Genomic DNA, 20,651 nt, shown 5'->3' on the forward strand with positions numbered 1-20,651 from the left:
GAAGTATGATGCTGAAGACCAAGTTGGGCACAACATATTTGTACGTTATGCTTTAGAACGTTAATTTAAAATATCTTTAAATACCCAAAGAGGCAAACGAAGAAAACAAAATAGTTTTTTTTATTATTCAAAAAATATCTGTCGAAGAATTATTTCCATGAGAGACAATGGAAGGTATATATACAATACCCGTTTTACGTAGTTAAGGTACCAATTAAACGAAAAAGTTCAATGCTATTAACTGTGTAGTATGGATAATGGAAGCACAAATTCTATTAATGCAACTTTGTGAAGCAATTTTCAATGCGAATTCGGTTCTAATTTGAAACGAATGAAATAAACTGCTGGGCCCCGGTGGGAAGTGAATCGAATTGCATTCGTTTGATTTTTTCGGTCCCCGTTCGGTCCACGGCCCATCCATCCGGTCGTCCATTATGGGACTTTATTGCAACGTTGGTTGCGTTTGAAGGACTTTTCCTCCCCCTTTTTTTTGTTGGTGCAGTACGCAGCAAAGAAAAATTACATTCCAAACTGCGTGACGGACCGTGTTGTACCCGTGTTGCCCGAATGCCACGGAATCCAATTGAGAGAATGATTGCCGAGAGCGCGGAAAACGGATGAACAAGAAAACAGAGGGCGCGTTCGCTCTGTGCGGAGAGCACAACAGAACCATAGAAAAAGTATCCCCAGACCAAAAGAGTGAACGGGAGAAAAGTTTCAAAGCCATACTACAAAGAGCAATTAAGAGTTAATTGAATAATTTGCATCCCTTGCGCCATCGAAATGCTGTTCGTTAGCACCAATACGGTGCAGCTGCAGAATGCACCGAGTGCCGCACTGTACCGCTCGGAAGCATTATAGTCCATTTCCTGTTTTCACCGATCCCGTGCCTCCTCCCTCCCTCCCCCCGCCTGCACCACTATCACAGCTTGGTACCAGCCACCGCCACGGCCAGCGCTGGACGGATGGGAATGTATTTGCTATTACTAGAATTTAAAAGTACCAATTAATTGTAATTGTTTCAGCTCTCGGTGTGCCTGATGGATGAAAGTTTTCGACATTTCGTTGCACAATTGCCACAGTGGATGGGAGTGTGTGGGGGATGGGAGATGCACGGCGTGTTTGTGATTTCTATGCAATTCAATTCGCCGTGCGGGATTTGCAAGTGGTGCACTCTTTTTGACCCTTTGGGAGAGAGGTTTTCCCTTTTTTTCGTTTTCCACTTCCGCTTACACAATCGCCGGATGAGGTTTTTCGAAAGTGCTTTGTGTCGGAACTGCACCCGATTGTAACAGTTTGCACTCGTCGTTACAGGTAGTGTCAAAAAACGACAGTGCAGCTACTTGGCACGGAAGATAAATAATCGGTTGTGGTTGTTGCGGGCAGCGTAATTGCATCCTTGCTCCATTCTTGCATCAAACCGCAAGAGATGAGAGGAAATTATAAACTCGTTTCTCTTCTCTCGTGCATGATCGGTTAGAGAAACTTTCGTTTTAATTTGATGTAAAGATGGTTCTTTTTTCGGATAAAGTTTTTAGTTCATGGGTCTTAAAAATCGGTTGATAACTATTTTAATACTTTGACAGGTGTTGTACACACACAGGCACAATATTATCTGGTGGAAAAATGTTCGCAACTTACAATATTTATTTTCAATACTTAAACATACACGTTCAATGGAAATGGTATTTTACTGCGTTGGTGATGTATGACTGGATGGGAATTGAACTATGTCCGGGTTAAGCTGGAGCCATCGCGTGCACCATTACACCACCCGGCTGATTGACTATATCTGAGTAAAAAAGCTTAATAAAAGCTCCATGTGCAAGCGTACGAATGTATTTTTCTATATTCTCTATTAATTGAGTGTTAAATTTAAGTCAATCAAAACATTGTGCACGATGCGATGTGTTGACTTCAACTGTACCAGACAATGTTGTCTCTCCTTCCCAGACAACAGCCGTCAACAGTCAATAAAAACGTCGCAAAAGTACTTGGCCAAAAACCCCTGCAAGAAGGATCGTTAATCGCTCGACAAGATAACGATGCACATTCCCACAAAAGGACCGCGCCCTTCCGAAAGGCAAAAGTTTTTTTTCCCTCCTTTTGCATGCACACACATACACACGAGTTGAATGGCTGGCATTTCCTGCGACAGCTTCCACATTCCAAGAAAGTGTTGCCCCCCATCACGAGCAAGAATGACGAATCCTTCGCTTGATTTACTCTCGTTTTTCTTGCACTGTGCCGCGCGCCTTTGTAGTGGATAGCGGGCTTTCCATGAGTGATGTTGTTACGCCTAAGTCAATCTACTGTCAGCGAGCGACATGTATCGTATCCGGCAAGCATGCGGAAGGAACACGCACACAATTTTATCTTTCAACCCCCGCTCACTGTCCCTGCCACAAAACTCCTTCGGCCGGTTTCCGCTTAACCATCACCACCGTAGGGTTGTGCCGTGTCGTGTACGTGAAACTGTTATGGAAACCTTTTGAACCATCCGGGTGCGAGATGGGGTGTGGGGTGCGCAGGGTGGAAACAAAAATCTCACAAACCCAGCGATATGGCAATGCGACGGTGGTATCCTATTGCTGGTGCTTCCTCCATGAGCTAGCCCGGAGACAGACGCACTGGAGAGGAAATGGAAAACTTCATCGAAAACCGATCGTCGTACGCAAATATCGACAAACGTCATTTGGTAACGTCACCAGGCGAATGATTGGGTTGTTTTCATGTTCCTCCCTCTCTCCTGCACGGTGTATCTGTTCGTTGAAAGTGTGTGTGTTTTCTTGTTTCCCCTCGAGGTAACAAACCATGGCCGGGCTTCGCTGTCGCTTTCTTTGATGGGCTGGCTTATTGTGTTCTCTGCAAACATAATCTATCGGCGCGTAGACTCGCTCACAGGAACGGGTTTCCAAAACCCCACCAGCACTGTCAGGGACGGGACACACGCTGCTCGATGACAGGAGGTGAAGGTGCTGTAAAAATATTGTGCTAAATGTTTATCGATCCGAGAATGCTTGCCTTGCGTGTGTTGCCCTGTGCCGCGCACGTAAACACATTTTCTTCATGCTTTGGCTGGTTCAATTCATCCCCCACCGAGCTCCCCTACTTCACCCCGATTCCGCACCTGTGTAATGTTTACTGTGGTACCACCGCGGCGTACATGGGCGAGAGGTGGCCGATCATTCATCTTCTTTTGCGGCTTGCAGATGCAAAACATCTCATGCGCTTACGCGCCTGTCAAGGGTGTGAGATGCTCTCGATGAGATGTCGCCCGAAGCGTCGTTATTAATGATGGTGTGCAAAGCGTACGGTAACCGGGTTGCCCCGGTTGGCCCTCGTCGAAGATTACCTCGTCAGCGCGGAAGGTGTACACACACCCCCACCCGGCCACAGAGGAGCCACAACTTGTTAAGGTTGTCAGGAGGTAGGATTTGAATGGTGGCCGGCGTTGATGGTACTTGGCTCACTCGTAAGCTTGGATATTTTTCGGTTTCGGTGGGTGGTAAAAGTTGTGACGATTTTACAAGTCGTTAAGCCCATTTCTTGACAAGGCAGGTTTGGTTTTGGTCGTGGGAAAGCATGCTCGTGCTGCATTGAACAGCTCACTGTGTGCGTAATGGTTTGGAATGGGTGGATTTGGTATGCGTCAGGAGCAAATGTAGCCAATTACGTAGGTTGGACATTTTTCATCGCTCTCAAATTGATTACAGTTACCGATATTAATTCATGTCTTTTTGAATTTGATTCTTTGATCTTTTTACATCAAGAACTTGAAAATCCAAAGATCTCTCAACCTGTGCTTGGTATTTGTTTGTGTGCATAAAACCCTGAAGACCAAATCTGAAGAATTAATTAAATGTTCTCTTCTTATCCTTCAAATTTAGATCCACACATGTTAAACTCCAAAATGGCTGGCTAGATGGACTCTGCCTGTAGATCGGGCTTTGCCGACCCCTGATCATAACCAATGGTCTGATGTTTTTAGTGTGGTAAGTACATTGTCTTGATTTTTTTTAAACAAAACTTCATTTGCATCATCGTTGTTATCTTGGGTTACCGTATTTGTTGGCACGAAAACAAACTAAGAAAAACAAACAACAGGCTGTCACCGAGTGACAGCGAGAACCGAGCTAGATAGAGCGTGGTGTGAGCAGACAGCGCAGGAAGTTTAAATCCCCACCTGCAGAGGGCAGCACCTCGTTAAATTACCCGCGAACAGGGCTGTTGACCCAACACCCGAAAACCCGAAGCGTGCGCCATCGCGAAACCGGGAATATGCTGGTCATGGTCAGTAGCATTCGACAGCGGGAATAAAGCGACCAAATTTTTAAGGGCTGCAATTTAAGCATATTTTTCGAAGTGCAATAAAGTTCAATCCTGTGAAAAAGTACGAACATTCCACGCGACTTTCTTCGAGCTGCTAACAGTATTTATAGGCTTTGGTATCAGGAAATTGCAGAATTGTTATGTATTGTTATGCAAAGATCTGGGTTTTTAATTGTTCATTAATGGATTAAATGTGGACTCAATGTCATAGGGGAAGGTAGGTAAAGACGGACACGTTAAGGGAAATGGTAAAAATTTAGGGATATATAAGTGCAAAGACCATGCAAATGTGCATACATTATCTTCCACTAATGTTTTATCAGAAAATGTGTTAAAACTTTTAAGTTTCCATCGATTTTTGCGTTTTTTTCATGAATGAAAAACATGTTTTTTTTTGAAATGTTCGGTTTGTGCAGTTTTGAAATGTTCGGGTAAGACGGACACCTGATATGGGAAAGATGGACACCATGAAGGGTAAGATGGACACCCGTAGAAAAGGATAGAAAGTGAAGAGTTTTACAGTATTATAACAAATTCTATCGCTTTCCACGTCCTGGTACGTTTATAAACCGATTCTTGGCCTATTGCAACGACAATTCATTCAGCCGTGGTTTTAGGAATTGTAAGCACCGCTTCTAATATATCGTAGAATGCAGCATCTAAAGCATTATTGAAACATCGCGCACTTACAGCTGACGTTGCTCCAGCTTACAGAACAACAGTCTAGAACTTTCTTTAAGGAAATTACTCCGCGAAAAGACCACGGCCCCAGTATTTTTTGAAGGACTTGTTAATAGTTTAATCCATTTTCCACCATCTCAAAATTCAACATTTGATGTTTGTAATCCCATACAATTTCTCATCTATTCCTGAACAATGCCGTATGCAATGCATCATCTTTTTATTGCTTAAAGTTGTCCAAGTCGTGAGAAGATATTGGATTTCGTGAAGCGCCTCATCAGCGTCGAGCGAGTAACAGCATAACGAGTGGCTACTATTTTGACCGGTGTTTCATTTCTCGCTTATTCCAATACTTTTTCTAGTTGCTGATTGATTTATAGCTTCGGAATACCCTTATTTAAGGTATTTGAAGAAATATATTCATCACCAATAAGAAGTAAAAAAAAATCAATAAATTCGATGTCCATCTTTCCCTACAACACCTGTCTTTCCCGCTTTGGTGTCAGAATGTTTAAACCACCAGAAAACAATATTTTGTATTGCTTTTATTCTAGTTCTTTCGCCAGTTTTTTCATTAATGATCACGAAAACCCATTCATGAAATAAAACTTCCGGAAATATAAACAATACAAGTTGTAGAGCTTAAGATCCGTAGTAGTCAAATTAGATCCACAAGGGTGCACATGATTGAAAATTTGTTTTGTGCGTGGATTTAACCAATTTTATACATATTATGCCAAAAATGTTCTCAAATGTGTTGTTTTACCTTCAGTTTGGATTCTACATTGTTGAATTACTCGAAAATTACCTTTTTCATGCATTTATGAGAAGTGTCCGTCTTTACCTACCTTCCCCTACTATTGACAGTTACTGTTTAAACCCAGTATGATTTTTGAACAGGGAAAATCTCTTTTTTTCTCACTGTTGGACAAAATCCTTGAAATTTAAAACTTTATTGGATCTAGTCGTTTAATTTTCCAATTTTATTACCATGCCATTTTCAATGAATACTATGTTAACAATTCAGAATCCAGAAACAGAATCCAGAATGCAAACTCGTAGAATCGCCGTGAAGCAATGAAGCTTCTCATTACCAATACCACTACCAGTTACATGGGAGTGTGCCCCATACCCGTAGTGGCCATTTATTTCAATACATTCGACGAGTACCCTCGAAAACATTATGCACACATCAACCCACCCCCACGCGCTAGGAGGGGGCAGAGTGCAACAAAACAATAAGAAACATAATTACGAAGCAATGCCCGCCGTTCCCTTCCGAGCCAAAATAAATAGCAAAAAAAGGAGGCAGTTAAAATGGCGAAATATCCATTCATGTGTAAATATCCCTACGCGTTTGCTCTCCCACATTTCAGACGCCCGCATTCCACGCGCGCAGCAGCTGCTATTGACACGGGGGCCATGTTTATGCATTCGCAGAGAGAATGCATTCGCAACGCGGCATTCGATTCGTAGCACGGACAGGGGTTGGGAGAGTCCGAGGGGTGGAGCGCGGCAGCCAAACTGCAGGAATCATCACTCCGCGCGCACAGGTAAGCTGCCAAAGGCAGCTGGCCCCAGCATTGACGTTTAATTTAAAATCTGTTCCATGGTGTACGCCGCGCAAATAGCAAACAGTGTGCGCGTTTGGGTGCGGCGTTGCAATTCATTTAGCGCGCACTGCATAACGGCGGTACCGATCCGCCGCTTTTCTTCCACCTCCGCCTGCCTTTGTGGGTCTCAATAGTGTGTGGAGCCTTGTGGCCGGAGAGCGGCTTGTTGTAGCAAGAGGGGGCGCACACATTCCCCCCCCCCCCATAACTCAAATCGACTTCGTGCCGTCAGGTCAACGTTGAGCGTAATTTTTCTTCTGCGTGGTTTTTTTTTATTAGTTTCATATCCTTAACGACTCTCGGTGGGCTGTGGGATCAGAGCAGGGGGACAATGGTGGCGGACGAAAGCAACGGGGCTTTGAAGAGTGGGCTGTTTGCGCAATACTTGTAGCAGAATGTATTTTTCGACGCTGCGGCTGCTCCATTCGGTGCGCCGGGATCTTCGTGCCCTGAATGGCTGTGCCCTGGCGTTTCGGGCACAAGAGCAGGTCTAGAGAGTGTGCCGAACTCTCTGTTGGGAAGGGAGCAGAACTTGCTGAGCTGAGCCGGAAAGACAAAGAGCGATACGAAACACATGGTGAATGGGTAAATTTCATTTCACTGTTTCCCATTTTTACTTAACTCATTTTGCTGCTGCTGCTCCTGCTGATGCTGAATGCTGTTTACGTTAGCACGCCATTTTGCCCAGTGCAAGTGGAGCAAGCGATGGTGGAGAAGAAAGTAAGAAGAGCACGCCGGGGGCAAGAGGTGGAAAAACTCGAAAAACCATCCATTAGAGTTTGGTTTTCTTATTTTTTGGTTTGAGTTGTGTTTTTTTTCTCTCGCTTTCTTTGGCACGGTTGCTGTGCAATACTTTGCAGCATTTGCCGCCACACAGAAGCGCTGGGCGGTTCAATTTTCGTGCATCAAATGGAAAGTTCGGAAGGCTGTTTTGGTGGTGATACGGTGGGGGGTCAAAAAAACACACATGCTCACACATGAATACACAAACGTGGCAAGTGGAAGGAAAGCCAGGTTTTCAGCATCGTCATACGAACGGGGAAGAAGGTCGGTCCGGAGGTGCTGTGGATGTCAATTGGAGTGATTTGTTCCCGAAGCAAAAAGCCAACAAATCACATTCGCTTCGGAAAAGTGATCGAGGGAGCTAAAGAGAAAGAGTAAGAGAGAGGGAGGAAGGGATGTGTTTCCGGTTTTGCGTTGAATGGGGATGATGCATTGTAAGCTGTTTAGTTTTTCCGAGGAGAAGCAAAAGGAAAAGGAAGGGCATACCTTATGAAAAGCGTAGTTTTATTAGCGCTGTCAAACGTCATAAGCAGATGAAAGCCGAAATGTGTAGGATAAAAATTGCTGTTAAAAATAATTGTGATTAACCCAGTTTCATATCATATACAGGGTTTTCCAGGAGTTCTCATAGCTGTGGGACACTTTATTGACTCTTTGTTGCGTGAAATGAACTTAATCTAATGGGAATTGGACTCTATAGCACCCTTGCTGGACAAATGCAATAGGAATTGCTAAGGATCTTGTCCAAAAAGGGTGCCAAAAGTCCAATTTCCAACATATAAAGTTCATTTCCAAGAAGAAAGAGTCAAGGAAGTGTCCCACAACTATGAGAACCCCTGGAAAACCCTGTAAGACGCTTTTTATCAGAACTTGAGCAGGTCTTGCTATCAAGTTTACGTACTTTCTCAACAATCCATTCTAATGTAGTCGGTCGTAGCGTTTTGGTTCGAATAAAATAAAGTTTATTTTCATCGTAGCACTGGTACATTACAATATTAAGATGCAGGCTGCCCATCAGTATATCAGTATCGATTCGGAGAGCGCATTATTACACACTTGCAGAAAAAGAGCACTTACAGCGAAAAGTAAAACAGAACTAGGTAAACATAAGAGAAGGGGGTACACATATCCCCACGAATTCATGGATGGTTTATTTCACATTCACGTTTGCTATGGACAAACATGTGAAACTGAAACCAAAAGGTACACACTCACATACACCGTAAACTACCGGGCGTCTCCTTCGTGTTCCGCATTTACCACAGAATTTGTGAAGAAAATTAAATCTTTTCAGTTTTGTGCTCTGCTCGCTAGCAAGTAAATAATGATCTCCACTTCCCCTGTGCATCTCGCAGCATCTTCTTTGGCTTTTCAACTATGGTATATCATTTTTTTTTCTCGCCCCCTTATATGTTCATGGTTTGCTTTGTTCTGGGTTTTTACGTTTTACATTGAATTGGGGCTTTGTGTGTCGCTTATCTAAATCCTCGTTGAACGGCGCTTAGTTTTGTTTTGTCTTATCCTACTTACATGGCTTACGTGCTACAATTACTTCCACTGTGTGTGTGTGTGTGTGTGTATGCTACAAAATCATGCCTCTCGTGTGTCGTGTCGATAGACAGTTTTAAATGTTTCCGTGTTTCTTGTCTGTTGTGTATTCCCTAATCCTCATTTAATCATCATAGTAATTTGTCTTTTTTTGCTCTTCTCTGTCTCTCTCTCTCTTTCTCTCTTTCTCTCTCTCATTCTGTCTCTCTCTCTTTATCGCTCTTTTTCTCTTTCTCTCACTCTCTCTTTCTACGTACCCTCTCTTTTTTCCCTCTAAGTTCTATTTAAATTCACGCAGTACGTTGTCCTGCTAGGACAGAACAAAAAAAAACCGTACACACATGGATGTCTTCCGGTTGGATGGTTTACACATATCCTCAAACAGCTTGTACACTAGCCTCCTAACATTATGGTGGTTTTCTTTTTCCTGCTTGTATTATTAATTATGGTTTAAAACACAAAAATCAAAGGTATCGTTTTGTCTGTTTGGATGAGAAACTTAAAATACACATCTATAGGAAAATGTCTCCTTAGCTCGCTCACTTCCCAGTACGCAGTACATTTCTCGCCAAACTGCTACTGCTGCTGCTCACTTACTTTCTTACCAATCGCCAAACGGCCGCCGCTAAGCTCAGAAGGATCGCTCCCGGCATACCGTCGGTTTGCAGGCGTGGGCAGTGGTTCAGTGCCCGAAAGTTGTTACCGTAAGCGGTCGAGCCGAGCGTCTGCTCCACGTCCTCGTTCGGCATGTCCGTGCTGAGCGTGTAAAACTGGAAAATGTCACTAACCTAAAAGCACACATGGAAAAGAGAGATACAAAAAACCAAAGAGAAAGAGATACAGAAAATGTTTTCCATCAGTTTCCATGAAAAAGAAGAAGCTCTCGCTAACGGGCTAGAGTTTAAATAATTAAATAAAAAATGCGCAAATGGAAATTGTGCGATACTCTTTTCATGTCAATTTTAATCGGTTACATACGCACAAACGCGGTGGGGTTTCATTATTGCGACAAAATTCGGTTCAGTGTGCACACAGGAGAGGTTCTCGGAGCCCGCTTAAGAATACGATAATGAAATTGAACGGAGCCCTCTGCGACCCGTGGAAGTGTGCATACTGTGTGGGCGAGATATCTTTTGTCGTTCGTAATTAAACAGTACCCCCCCCTCCCCCTACTTCCCCTTTTTACGGAAAAGCGTTCAACTGCCGGTGCTGAATTCCAGCCCGCAATGCACAATCCGATCAAATGAAGCTTTAACCCCGATCGGTGACCATTTTGGTGCCACCGACCATGCAAAACACCCAGGAAACTCAAAAAATGCGCTCGGGAGTGGTTGGAACCCCCCCCCCCCATTTCGTTCTATTTTTATACTCCCGTATATGCGTAAGTATGTGTACGGGAGTTTTTTTTTCCTGCAGCGCGTTTCGTTGTTAATTTGTGATTTTGCCGCTGCTCTTTTGTTTCACTCTCTGTAAGTGGGCGGAGGGGTGTGATGAAGCGTGGAAGCGAAGGAAGGTGGTGGGATGAGTGGAGATGCATATGCACACAAGTGCGCACATCCTGCTGGTCTGCAGAATCTCGTTAGCGCGCGCACTGTGGAGTGTGCAATCAATTTTAATCAGCCTATCAGTTGGAAATTGTAGCAAAATCGGTCCACAAGCGACGCACGGAAGGAAAGGGGCAAAGGCGGGGCGCGGGGCACAACAATCGAGATCGACGCTCGGAGCAAATGTAGCCGTATACACTGACCCCGAAAACGGTTCAGTGGAAAAAATCTGATACCCATTTCCACCACCGCGCCCCAGGACGGTGGCGATAATTTACATTTTCGCAGAATGAGGTAATTAAAAATGTTATGTAAATTATTTCGACCCCACCAGCGCCGCGGCACTGTGGGGATTGCTCCGCGGGGTAGTGATTGTGTGTGTGTGTGTGTGGGTGGGCAATGCATTTGATGCATTCGCATGTGGATTGTTTTTTTTATGTTCGCTGGTTGGTTAACTGCATTCGAACTTTCGACGAACGCGCTTTGGTGCCGCGGTTTCGGTGGGATTTTATCGCTCATTTATGTGGCTGTGAATCGGTTTCTAGTGTTGGCGTATTTTTTGTATGCATATTTCATGCACGTTTGTGTGTGTGTGTGTGCACACTATTCATTGCAGTTTGTGGCACTCCTAATGCTTGTGGGGCTCTCTCAGTGCACGACTCAGTGTGCGGCAAAAGTCGTTGTAAATTTCAAGTGCCATAGTAATTGATGTACATTTTTCCACCATAATGAGTGGCATGGAAATGCCTCTATTTGCGATGTAATTAACTGATAGCGCGGTGCGAAGCTGTACGGTGGATGCTGTAGCCCAGTGGGGGGGACCCCCCTAGAGAAGAGTGAAAGCGGCGTGAATTGGATGGGGTGAATGTGTGTGCGGGCCACAAATTGCCATTCTAATTGAGTGCTTTCTGTGTGGACGTTTAATAGCAGATATTGTCAATTGGCGCTGTTTGCGGGCACTTGTTGGGAACACAGGTTATTGTGAAATTTTTGAGCATTTGTGCTGTTGTGAACATTGTGTTTCAAGCTCTCCCCTACTTTGTAGATGCTTCATACTTTAAACGTTCCATTTAAAAACGTTAACCTTTTGAACCAATTGAAATCGTGACGCTTCATCGCGTTTTTTTGTCCTATCTACGGTTGTTAGTAAAGCGCTCCGCTTACCTCGTTCCAGCCGTAGCGATTTTTCGCCTGCACGATCGTCTCGTAGACCGAGTTCGGGTCCAGCCCCTTGATGGTGTACGTCATGATGTGCCGGAAGGATTCCGATCGGGTGGACGGTGGGTTCAGGATAATGTCGTGCCATCTGCCCGGATGCTGAAAGGTCTCGTTCATCTGCACACGAGTGGGAGTGGGAAAAAATAGAAAGAAAGTACGCAAAATCAGTTTCTCAGATTCTCGCGGATGTGTGCGGATTCGGTGGGAGGACCGAAAACGAGCAGGATTGAGTCGGGCCTGCCTGAGATGAAAATGAAAGTTAAGCCCGTCTAGACGTATTTGGTTGGGCTCTATTGTCCTGGGATTGGTTTTGCAACCTGGGTGTTCGGTTTTATCTCAATACACCTTGCTTACACTTAATGGTAGGCAATAGGAGGACGAAGTATGCTGAAGCTAAGTAGCAGAAAGGATTTATGTATGGTTCGCTGCAGATAAGCCGGGGAAGTATTCAAGAAGCGTAAACGCTATTGAGCTCTCGAATCATAGCTGTTTTGGAGGAGTTGGAACACTTACTTTATCGATATAATTTCATTTGAAAGCGATTTCATAGAATTTAAATGCTTTGAAATGCCGCGCTCATAGAAAGAGCAGTATTATCAATAATTACTTGCACAAAGCTACACACACTGCAATTGTGGCTTGCGCCGGGCGAGTGCGAGGTCGTAGAATGCCATAATAAATCGACCTAGGAAGGGAAGAATGCAACATCAAGCCGGTACATCATCCCGGACCACAGCACCTTAACAGCAACGTCTTGCGAAAGCTTCCCGCTAGCTTTGGCACCCTGTCTAGCACAGGAGTGGGGAATAAATTTGTAATGGAAGATAAGTTTCTTCCTCTAGGATTCTTTAGCGACCGCACCCACCGTACGGTTGCTTGCTACATGCCCCAGCGAGAAGGTGATAAGAGAACGATCCGACCGTAACGACAACACACGGCGTGGGAGCGATTCTGCCGATTCTCTCCCGCCGGCCGGGAGAGTTACTTACCATTAATTTTCTGTAGAGTAATCTTATTTCCTCTATCAGCGGGAATGATTCAATGCTCCAAGTGAGGTTGTACATTTCCCGGTACCGGCTGTACATGGGCGAATGGAACTGTGCGGGCCCGGGCCGGCCTGATACTTCGATGTACTTTTTCGCGCGTCCGAGTGAGTTCTCCGCCACACAGCTACACGGTGAAAATAGCAAAGGGGAGAGAGGAATGAAAATGGTGTTAAAATTTGTAGAACAAGAAAATCGCTCGATTGATTTGATATTCATATTGTTTTAAAACAGAGAAAAAGATGTAAGAATTGGAAAGAAGTTCCAATTTATTGGCATTTTCCTACGCCTGTTGTTGCTAAATGTATTTTATCCGCACGGCGGTACATGAAATATTACCTATAATTGCCAAAATCCGATGCCCGTACGTTCCGCACGGTTAGGTAGTGCTTCTCGCCACGCGTATCCATCGTCCGTCGGTCGTTCGGATGCAGCAGGAAGGAGTCCTGGTACCACATAACCTGCAGCAAAGAGAAAATGGATACAAAACCGAAACCGAGAGAGGAGTAAGTAATCAATGGGTTAGTTTTGGTAAAAGGAATCGATCCTTACATCGAACGCTTCTTCATTCATCCCAACCCATGCACAGCGACAGTTTGCTTCAATTCGGAAATGGATCGCGTAACTCAATTTTACTCAGCATAATGGTTTTTCGTCAATAGCGCTGCTGGCTGTAGATGCAGTCAGTTGCATTTGGTAGTTGAGGAGCGGGGTGATAGTTGTAAGGATAAATGTGCACAATTTGGTTTAGCTATTCGTAAAGGTAGAGGCTGATTGAAGAGCTTCAGATGTTCTGGGCAGCTTAAACGTTTTATCAGTTAAACCATCTTCAACCGATTGGTATCAGGGCTTTGGAAATGTTTAAATTAATTTCGATCAAGGTCAGCATTTATACGAAACGGAGATTGATATTTTACACTCAAAGATATGCATTGGAATTCAAAATGTTCAACCCATGAAATCCTATTTCAACGATGTCAAGTGTTCTTCGAATACAGGCCAAACAATCAATGACAAATCATTCAAGTTACCTTTGATATTCAAATAGAAGTGTGCAAACGAAACACTTTTAAAGAAATCAAATCAACATATAATTAGCAATCTAAATAGTTGAGAATGTCACAACACCACACGTAAAGCGTACTTTCCACTGCTTTCCAGTACTGTCTCTAAAGCTTTCACAATGTATTGCTTTTCAGTTTTTACCACAACCCGTTTCAGCGGAAGAATCACCGACGATTGCGCAGCTAGTTTTATTTTAGCAGCGCTTGCTTTTATCCCACTCCATCGGTGGATAATGTATTCCCCCATTCTTTGCCTCCTGATGGTATGGGGGGAAAAGAGCATCGGGAAACTTTTCCATAACTTTGCCGAGCTCTCCCGGAGGTATCGCTTTTCTTTGCCGCCTTGACGCTAACCTGGGCGGCCATTTCCCAGCATCATTACCGGGCGATATGGTGCGCACAGCAGCGGGATTGATTTATTGGTTTCATTTTTCAACAGTGCTGCTGCTGGCGCTGGTGCTGCTTTTCCAAATGCATTATGCAGCAGTGACTGTGGACTTATGGTGCGAACTTGAGGAAACCCCGGTATTCCGTGCACAGGCCACGGCCACGTGCTACGGGTTATTTTTTTGCTGTTTTTTTTTGTTCAGTTTCTTTCCGGACGCCGAGAGTTATTCGCTAAGATAAAAGCCAAGATGGGTTGCTAGATGGTTTGCTGCTAAGCACATTAACATTATTGATCCGGAGGAAAAAGGTAGTAGTCATAGCTGTTGCTTATTCAGCTTATTAGATGGCGCTGTTGCGCAGCAAGGGTGTGCAGCACGGTTTATCCAAAGAGGTAGCTTAAATTACATTTCCACCGGAGCAAATTCTCGTGCCAACTTTAACGCGATTATTATTGATTGTACAAAGGACTTGCCACTTATCCCTCCGGGCGGAGGATCCACACACCGCGGGAGCACGTTAAAAGCTACTCTGTCCTTTTGCAAACGACCCGCAACTGTATGGCTGAAGTTCTACGCAGGGTGAACGCTTACCACTTTTTCAAAAAAACCCCTTTTGTGCTATGCTTGTGTGCATACGAGTTTTATTTTTGTATGCGCTTACCTCAGGATTAGCATCGCCGTGTACGGTGCAGACTAGCTGGGCCTCGTATCCTTCGCCCGCGTGGACCCAGGATTTTTCGACCGTGATTTCCGGTGGAGCTGTGGAGAAGCGGAGAGAGTAGAGCGTATGAGCAAAGCGTGTAGCAAAAGGGGAGCGTGAGAGGGAAGGAGGAATATAAATTTATCAAACAAGCAGCAGCAGTTTAATCCATCAAAATCAGCTCCAACGCGAGGGCCACACATACACACATACAAATACACACTCAACACAGACAAACATGAGCAGCTCTGATGCCAGTTCCAAGAAGTAGCACATCCATTTTCTCCCGAATCGTCCATTCTGTTCGCCTCCATTCTACGAAAGGAGAGGAGGTTTTAGTGTGTGTATCGTTTTCTTTGTTCGTTTGTTTGGGCTGTTCATTTTTTTGTTTGTTGAGTGTGTGTTGTACAGTGTGCTCGGCTGGCCTGAGCGGTTCATTTCTCGACCCCTAATACGATTAGCATGAGTGCCGCTATGATACGATTATTATGAGCATTTCACAACGGTTTTTGAAAACGTGCTCTAGAGGGAAGGGCGCAGCATGGTGTATGAGGAAGGGGGTCGTCTTGTTAACGAAGGGCTTGAGAAAGTGGTTCCTGTTTAGCCCGTGAATTCACCATAAATAACTTCAAACCGGTGAACCGCTTTTGTTGGAAGGATTCTGTTGCACGTTCAGGGCTCTAAACAACGGGAAATTCCGGAACCAAATTGCCACAGTGGCGGAAATTACATAAAGCACATGTTGATAGCTATTTCTTTATAGTTTTTAAAAAGAAACTGGATGGATGAATATGTAACACTAAGAAAGCAGGCAAACTATACAGTGTAAAATATAAAAAAAAAATCTCTCTGACGTCATCCATCCATTACGTAACGATACAATTTCAAATGTTGAACTTCTCTAGTGCAAAAAACTGTAATATTGACAGAAAAAATTACAGCCTCTTCAAAAATTACGCATCAAAAATTCTGGGATTGTGTGTACCCGTTCTCCTTCCAATATCTTATTTTCCGTGAATGGTTATGCTTTTCAACCATTTTATTTTATATTACTTGACAAACGTACCCTCCCCTTCTCCATGTAACAAATCTTAACGTTTCACGACACTTGCTGCCTTCCAACGCAGCGCTTCGTAATTCATGGATGACGCTTTTGTAATCACAAATTCGTGTAATAACACCTATGCAAAAAACTGCAAACGTCAGCAAAATTGGTAAAAAAAATTGTTAAAAATATTGTTTTTGTTTAAATTATTTATATTGATACGATAAGGCTATTCTGATAAATTAACAGCTGGATTAATTTAGAAAAAAATCTGTAGCTTTTATGTAATTTTTAAGGTTATAACGGAATCAAAATTATTTCAAAACATAAATTGTTTTTTTTTCAAATTGGTGAACAGTTAGTCTTGTTGTATTGAGCTGATAAGATAAAGGTATTGCAAAATCAACCAGCAAAACATGAAATATATTAAGCTTCCGAGCTGCTCAGAGATGAAAAAGCACTTTTAGTAATTTATCTCACTGTATTTAGTTTCATAAATACTTTTTGCACCTTTTTTACGAAGAAAAATTACGTTTTTACGTGCCTTACTACTAATTAGCAAGGACAATTATTTACTGCAAAAATTAAGATTTTTGTAAAACTTGTGTAAACGTAAAAAAGATTTGGAAAGATTTCAAAAACCATTTTGGAAACGAAGCGAACCAAACCAATTCCAATCTTCATTAAATACTTGATACACGAATCGAGGAGAAGAAGAAAAAAGCACGCCCAAACACTGCTAGCTATCTTTCCGACCCACTGGACAATAATTGAGAAATGTATTTTTAATCCAATCCAAATCTGGTTCGATCGATGTCCATCGGTGTGCTCGGGAGCGATTTGAAATCGCTGCACAAAACGCAGCCGAACTTCATAATGGTAGCGCCCCTGACCAGCTCACCCTTAAACCGTCTCTGGCACCGAGCAAACCGAGTGTTCTCCGCTCGCCCACAGCAAGCAGGGGGAGGAGTGTGTTTTGTCGAATCATTTCACAATTAGTGACTGATTGCTTCCGGCACAAATCCGGACCCGAAGCTGTTTCGAGAGGGAGAGCGGCGGTGTGGGAATGTTTTGCGGTACGAGCAAGGGGAGCTTTTGTGGGGATAAAACTGCTGCAGTCGCGGCGCTGCTGTGCCCGAATCAATTACTCACAGAGTACAATCAGCTGCATGTCGACGAAGACCGGCTCCCGGATGCCGTTGTCTGCGTAGCACCGGTACGTTCCACTGTCCTGCCGGTTTACGTTCTCCAGCGTCAGGGTGGGCCCTTCGGACAGGTGCGGCGAGCCGTGTATCGAATCCTGCGGAACAAACGAACAAATCGGATATCAGCAAAACCGGGTGGTGGTGAGGAGGTGCGCAAAAAGCGCCGGCAAAAACACGATTTTCCAGCCCTGTGTCGGTAAATTGCGTGTGCTTGTAGGGGTCACCCGGGAGGCGAACAGTGTGTCGTCCCTTAACTTACCTTTCTTGTCCAGCTGATGCTCGGGACGGGGTTGCCGGAGGCTTTGCACTCCAGGGTAGCGGTACCGCCCTTGCGTACCGTCACGTGGCCGGTTTCCGGATTGGAGCGTACCGACGGTGGCACCAGTATCTCGACCGTGTGCACCAGGTCCCGGTTGTCGTGGTCCCCGATTTGGCAATTGTAATCCCCGGCGTCCTGCGGGCGAACGTTTTTAATCTGCAAGCTGTAGCCCTCGAGCAGCTTGAACCGGGTGTCGCGCGTAATGATAAGATTGGCCGCCGTTACGACGGCACTCCCTCGGCGCCAGAGCAGAATGTTGCGGCCTGCGGCGGTGTGCGATGAAGGGTGGAAGAAAAGAGCGGGAAAATGGTTAGCGATAAGCGGAAAGGAAAATTGTAGTGCAAGAGAGAGAGAAAAAAGCACACGGTCCTCTCGCCGGGGGCATAGCTTGACCGAACGCGTGCTCGAACTATGTCAAGGATTATTGGGGGATAGCGTGGATGACAGAGCATCTGCCGAAAGGTATTGCGTCTTGCGTTGTACTACGCGTGGTGTAGGTTTACATGCGATGGAAAAGTTTTGGGCGTCGATTTCCTTGTCAGAGTCCGCAGGGAAAAAGTGGAAAAAGTTTACACGAAAAGTATGCACTGCTGTAACACCGGAAAGCCATTCTCAGGAGTTGTTAAAAGTAAGCAAACTTCTGCTGCTGTCATAGACATTGAGAGAAGTTAGTTTTTCCATGGACGTTTTATTTGGGACTCCAACTGTTGTTCGTGTTGGAGCCTGTCTGTCCTTTTTCAATGAGCCGACTATCCTTGACTTATTGGTTGACTAATAGTAGAATACCAGCTGCCCTAGGGCGTCTCGGAACCTGATAAGAAGTGACTGGTCGAATGGGAAATTCGACCTTATTGCAGACGGGTGCGTCTTGCCCAGACGGTTCCAAAGATAGCTCACAATCTTTCAAACTTTGTTCAACTGATAATGTGAAATCTTGAATCGAGTGTCTGAACTATGCATTAATACCAGTTTTTGATTTAGAGATGTTTCACTATGAGTAAGAAGTAAGAGTAAGATTAGAATATTGCAAGGTGAGGTATGGAATAACTCAACTCAGCAACTCTTTAATAATATCTGTTTAACTCAAAACACACTTGCTTGCAGAAAAGGAGCCAGTGAATGAGTTGAATTTCTGAAGAGAAAGTTTCTGCGACGTTGTGTAGGATTTGCACGGTGTTTTAGTTTATGAAACTCCAAAGAGTGAATAAACCAACACTTTGGTATTTCAAATCAACTTCTTTAAAAGCGTGTTATGTTTATCGTCACCAACGCGAATCATCAAAAGCAACTTTCCCCATCTCCAAAGCAAGTCTACGCACGCCAGAACTATCGTGTCTATTAATTTCATCTTCAGGTTTGTGCACCAACTCACGAGTAACACCTGCAGAAGATTCAACACCAAGCGCTATTCTGTTTTTGCGCAGTTTTATTCGTCTTCCATTCCGACATGCTAAGTGGCTACGGGAGTTTTTTTTCTCCCAAATTTGCCTACTTTGGCGCGGTTTTGCGCTGTGGCGAAAGAAGCAACTAGATCTACACTTTGCAAAATTGGATTGGAACTTTTACCATTAGCATACATCATCGTTGCAAATGTATAATTGAATAGTTTAATGTTAATGAGCGAATTAAAATGCACTTTCCTGCTGTGCTCCCCTTTGTCGTGGTCGGTTGAGGCTGCACACGCCCACAACTGTAAAACCATCTGCTCATTAGAACCGGGAGCTCGCCCGCAAATAAAGCCAAGAACACCAAGCCAGTGGGACGAAACCCTCCCGCAGAAGGCGGTACCAACGATCAGCGGCTGCAACGAACCATCCTCCCTCGGGCCCATGCACGTGCCAAACCTTGCGATAATGAGTGAAGAAGACATTAACTCGGGACCAAAAAAATGAACCGTCTTCCCACAAGCGAACGCGGGTGTGGATGCACACACTAACCACACTATGTCGAACTGTGGAGCGCCACCAACTCTATCGCTTGTATCGCTTTCCGCCAACACGCCAACGGAACAACTGTGGCATAGTGAAACAGAAAAAGGGCAGAAAAAATCGCATACCAAGGAAATGGGAGCTCTCAAAGGGAAAAAAAAGCTCATGGGAAGGAAAAATCATGCAATCTTCGTGCGGGCTGCGCCGCGGAGTCCGCTTTGCGGTGAAGAATCATTTTGCCGTTTGGCAAATGAATTTAAAACTTAATTTAAAATCATCTCTTTCATGTTGCAACATTGCTGAGTCGCTCACAGAGACACACACACAGTGAGAACCAGGAACAAAAAAAAAAACACAGTACTGCTCCTTTTTTCCTTCCTTTGCCTTTTCCACCACTCCTTTTGGCTCTGCATTATTTCACATTACTCCTGACAGAGGCAAAAACGAGCGCCTCCTCCACCTTCTGCAGGATGGCCGGAGGGCTCTGCAACCGAAATGGAAATAGGATTGCTAATTTCGCGAAAATTGCCGGCAGCAGCATGTACAGCCCAATGCCAGAGCAGAGCGCAGAGTGGGGGGGACTTGCAGTAAGTGCGGTGAAAGATGGCAGCCAACAGTAGCAGCAGCAGCAGCAGTAGTAATGCAAGGACTGCCTGGGCTGCATTGGCATTTGGCACGAATTCGCAGTTTTGTTTTGCGGCGGTTGTTGCGCGGTGCTGTTTCGGAGTTTTGGGCAAAGCAGCATAATAACAATGCATTAGCGCGCGCATGTAGTGGCAATTGGGCCCAGGCTCGCTCGCTTGCTTGCTCTTCCAATATCTTGCTGCTTGTTTTGCCTTTTTTGTTTGTTTTCATTTCGCTGCCATTTGGCATTTTCCCCGCTGGAACCGGCTACGCGGATCTCTCTCTCCAAAAACCCATTTTCCAGTCGGCGTGTACCGGCAAACAGTGTTTTATCAAGCGAGAGCCGCGCGCACGTGGATGCGTTGTACTGCCGCCAGTTGTTTATTATGTTCGCTTCGAAGCTTACAAACGCTGGAGAGAAAAATGACCAAACAAAGCAAAGTTTGGTGTGTGGAGGGGGCAGCGTGGCGGAGTTCGCAGGGCACACAGCAACAGTCTGTCTTCTCGTGCCGCTGTGCTGCTACGGGGGGAGGGCAAAAGTTTGGATGCAAACATTTTTCCGAGACCGAAGGAGAAAGAAGAAAAACACGCACAGAATTACTGTTTTTTAGGTACCAG

At 44.6% G+C, this 20,651-nt stretch overlaps 1 protein-coding gene across 5 annotated transcripts in view; it reads right to left on the minus strand.

Annotated features, from left to right (window-relative positions):
* Positions 1-8,348: 8,348 nt before the first annotated feature.
* LOC1270731 (protein amalgam) overlaps positions 8,349-20,651 on the minus strand; it is a 73,645-nt gene continuing 61,342 nt past the window's right edge. For all 5 annotated transcript variants that reach the window (XM_309450.5, XM_061657878.1, XM_061657879.1 and 2 more), the window contains exons 4-10: positions 17,422-17,744; positions 17,110-17,257; positions 14,874-14,971; positions 13,102-13,223; positions 12,709-12,889; positions 11,666-11,836; positions 8,349-9,745 (exon numbers count right to left, since the gene is read on the minus strand). In XM_309450.5, coding sequence (XP_309450.5) covers positions 9,551-9,745; positions 11,666-11,836; positions 12,709-12,889; positions 13,102-13,223; positions 14,874-14,971; positions 17,110-17,257; positions 17,422-17,744 — 1,238 coding nt within the window. In that variant the 3' untranslated portion in view covers positions 8,349-9,550. The remainder of the gene's footprint in view (positions 9,746-11,665; positions 11,837-12,708; positions 12,890-13,101; positions 13,224-14,873; positions 14,972-17,109; positions 17,258-17,421; positions 17,745-20,651) is intronic.

This window comes from Anopheles gambiae, chromosome 3 (assembly GCF_943734735.2).
Source record: "Anopheles gambiae chromosome 3, idAnoGambNW_F1_1, whole genome shotgun sequence".
NCBI lineage: Eukaryota > Metazoa > Arthropoda > Insecta > Diptera > Culicidae > Anopheles > Anopheles gambiae.